We start from the raw sequence: 3,384 nt of genomic DNA on the forward strand, positions 1-3,384 counted from the left end.
GCTGTATATAGTGATTGCTGGTGGAGCTGTATATAGTGGTTGCTGGGGGAGCTGTATATAGTGGTTGCTGGGGGAGCTGTATATAGTGATTGCTGGAGGAGCTGTATATAGTGGTTGCTGGGGGAGCTGTATATAGTGGTTGCTGGGGGAGCTGTATATAGTGATTGCTGGGGGAGCTGTATATAATGATTACTGGGGAGGCTGTATATAGTGATGCTGGGGGGCTGTATATAGTGATTGCTGGGGGGCTGTATATAGTGATTGCTGGGGGAGCTGTATATAGTGATTGCTGGGGGAGCTGTATATAGTGGTTGCTGGGGGAGCTGTATATAGTGATTGCTGGGGGAGCTATATATAGTGGTTGCTGGGGGAGCTGTATATAGTGATTGCTGGGGGAGGCTGTATATAGTGATTACTGGGGAGGCTGTATATAGTGATTACTGGGGGAGCTGTATATAGTGATTGCTGGGGGAGCTGTATACAGTGATTACTGGGGGGGCTGTATATAGTGATTGCTGGGGGAGCTGTATATAGTGATTGCTGGGAGAGATGTATATAGTGATTGCTGGGGGAGCTGTATATAGTGATTGCTGGGGGAGCTGTATATAGTGATTGCTGGGGGCTGTATATAGTGATTGCTGGGGGGCTGTATATAGTGATTACTGGGGGGGTGTATATAGTGATTGCTGGGGGAGGCTGTATATAATGATTACTGGGGAGGCTGTATATAGTGATTACTGGGGGAGCTGTATATAGTGATTGCTGGTGGAGCTGTATATAGTGGTTGCTGGGGGAGCTGTATATAGTGGTTGCTGGGGGAGCTGTATATAGTGATTGCTGGAGGAGCTGTATATAGTGGTTGCTGGGGGAGCTGTATATAGTGGTTGCTGGGGGAGCTGTATATAGTGATTGCTGGGGGAGCTGTATATAATGATTACTGGGGAGGCTGTATATAGTGATGCTGGGGGGCTGTATATAGTGATTGCTGGGGGGCTGTATATAGTGATTGCTGGGGGAGCTGTATATAGTGATTGCTGGGGGAGCTGTATATAGTGATTGCTGGGGGAGCTGTATATAGTGATTGCTGGGGGAGCTGTATATAGTGATTGCTGGGAGAGCTGTATATAGCGATAGCTGGGGGAGCTGTATATAGTGATTGCTGTTCCCTGTCTGGACTAGATTAAATGGGGGCCCTCACCAGATTTTGCACCCACAACCTTAATCCAGCCCTGGACCCTGCTCACAAAGAAAGTGCCCGACTTTATGTTGGACACAGGGGATTTTTTAGGTCTTTAAAGGAGACTGGAGTGGTTCCATTGGATAGTCTGCTAGTAACTATTGATGTCTTTATCCCTTGATTGAGCAAGATAAAGGGTTAATGGCAATTGAATGGAGATAGCGAATATACCTCTAACCAAAACACGGTCAGTCTAGATATTCTCCCACTGGCGCTAAAGAATAATTTTTCATGATGACTTCTTTTTACAAAAGTGGGGGACCGCAATGGGATCGAATGTTGCCCCCCAGTATACAAATAGTCTTATGGCTTATTTTGAGGACCAGCACGAGAATGGAATCTTCAATTTGAGGAACGCTTTATCAACAACATATTTTCCAAATGGGAGGGGCCACTCGATGCCCTGCAGAAGTTCAATGCTGATAATAAGGGGCATCTACCATCAGAATAATGGAGCCTGGAGCCCCTGAGAATCATTTACATACAATCTTTCATCCTGGAGGTAGATGCCCTTTAACTCAGTATTGGGGGAGCTAAGATTTACAGCCACTTACCAAGGATCAGAATGGAAATTGAACCCCTGATATATAACACAATGAAACAGATAGGAATTAATTGATCATGAGCAAGTGAGACCCCCCCATCCTCCCATTTGTAGCTTCAGGTGACGCCTCTGCCCCAGAAACATTAAAAACAGATAGCAAGAATTTATCATCTGACTTCATATGTTATATAGCGCACACAATATAAAAAATTGCTTGGGCAGATGAAGAGAACTAGTTTTGGGTAGAGCTCACAGCAATAGGGTGGGAACTTTGGAATCAGGATGGAAAGAGTTGGTGAAGATTGGGTGAAGCGAGTCTTCTTCAATGTCAATCACTAGTTGACTGGGATAAGTTTTTGGCCGATGTAAACGTAGAACAGGACAAACCCAACTTCATGAATTTTATTCAAAACATCTCAAGATTGTCTACAGGAAGAAGAAAGATTTATGACCTACTGACTTCCCTCAATTTGAGCCTCGAAGCAAAACTTTCTTTACAGCAGATTTCACCAGTTTGTTCCTCAGGCTGTATATAAAAGGGTTAAGCATTGGGATGAAAAGACAATACACCACACTGATCGCTCGATCATAGGTGGGAGAATAGATGGAGCTCGGCCGGAAATACATGAATATGACTGTACTGTAGAAGATGACAACCATGGTTAGGTGAGAGGAGCAGGTAGAGAAGGTTCTCCATCTTCCTTTCGAGGTTTGTAGCTTCATCACGGCTCTGATGATCAGTATGTAGGACACCAAGATGAAGAGCACTGGACCAAGGATAATGACGGCACATTCAAGGAGCACGCCCATCTGTTCATTGGGAGACAACGCTGAACAAGACAACAACATTACCACCGGCAGGTCACAGAAGAAGTGAGGGATAACCCAACGACAGTGAGAACGCGTAGAATTCATCACCACGTACAAAGTGGAGTGAAGGCTCACAACGACGCAGGAAGAGGCCACCAAGCAGACACGCGTCTTCCTACTCATAATCTTTAGGTAACTCAATGGATAACAGACTGCAGAATATCGATCGAAGGCCATGATCGCCAACATGAAGCTGTCCATGTTACCGAACGCAAGGAAAAAGAAGAGCTGCGTGAAGCAGTCATGGAAGGAGATGAAGGTGTCTCCAGAGAGAAGTCCATACACAGCCCTCGGAATGGTGGCAGATGTGAAGCCTACATCCACCAGTGCCAGGTTCCCCATCAGGAGGTACATTGGTGTCTGAAGTTGAGACTGCGATATGATGAGCATGAAGATCGAAGCGTTACCTAGAACACAGATTATATAGGCCACCAAAAAGACAGAGAACAGATGGAGGTGAAGGCGAGGCATCTCCGAGAAGCCCAGCAACACAAACCCATTGAGGGAATCATTCCTCACCTCCATTATAACTGATGAATCAATGGAGGGTGAGGGTCAATGTCTCCTCGGTCCCTTACAATCTCACATGTGCACCTGTAAAAAAAAAAATATTAAAAAATGAAAAACACACAGACAAGTATATAACAGTGCACTTCTTCTCTTATCTCTACATATATATTATATAAGGACACCCGACTTACAGACAACCCACAGTTACAGACAGACCTCTCTG

General features: G+C 45.2%; 1 protein-coding gene across 1 annotated transcript; it reads right to left on the reverse strand.

Annotated features, from left to right (window-relative positions):
• Nucleotides 1-2,246: 2,246 nt before the first annotated feature.
• On the reverse strand, nucleotides 2,247-3,176 carry LOC140077477 (olfactory receptor 1f45-like). Its single transcript, XM_072124713.1, has one exon. It carries the CDS (start codon nucleotides 3,174-3,176, stop codon nucleotides 2,247-2,249), a length of 930 nt encoding a protein of 309 aa, XP_071980814.1.
• Nucleotides 3,177-3,384: the final 208 nt, after the last annotated feature.

The sequence above is a fragment of the Engystomops pustulosus genome, chromosome 9 (genome assembly GCF_040894005.1).
Source record: "Engystomops pustulosus chromosome 9, aEngPut4.maternal, whole genome shotgun sequence".
Taxonomy (NCBI): domain Eukaryota; kingdom Metazoa; phylum Chordata; class Amphibia; order Anura; family Leptodactylidae; genus Engystomops; species Engystomops pustulosus.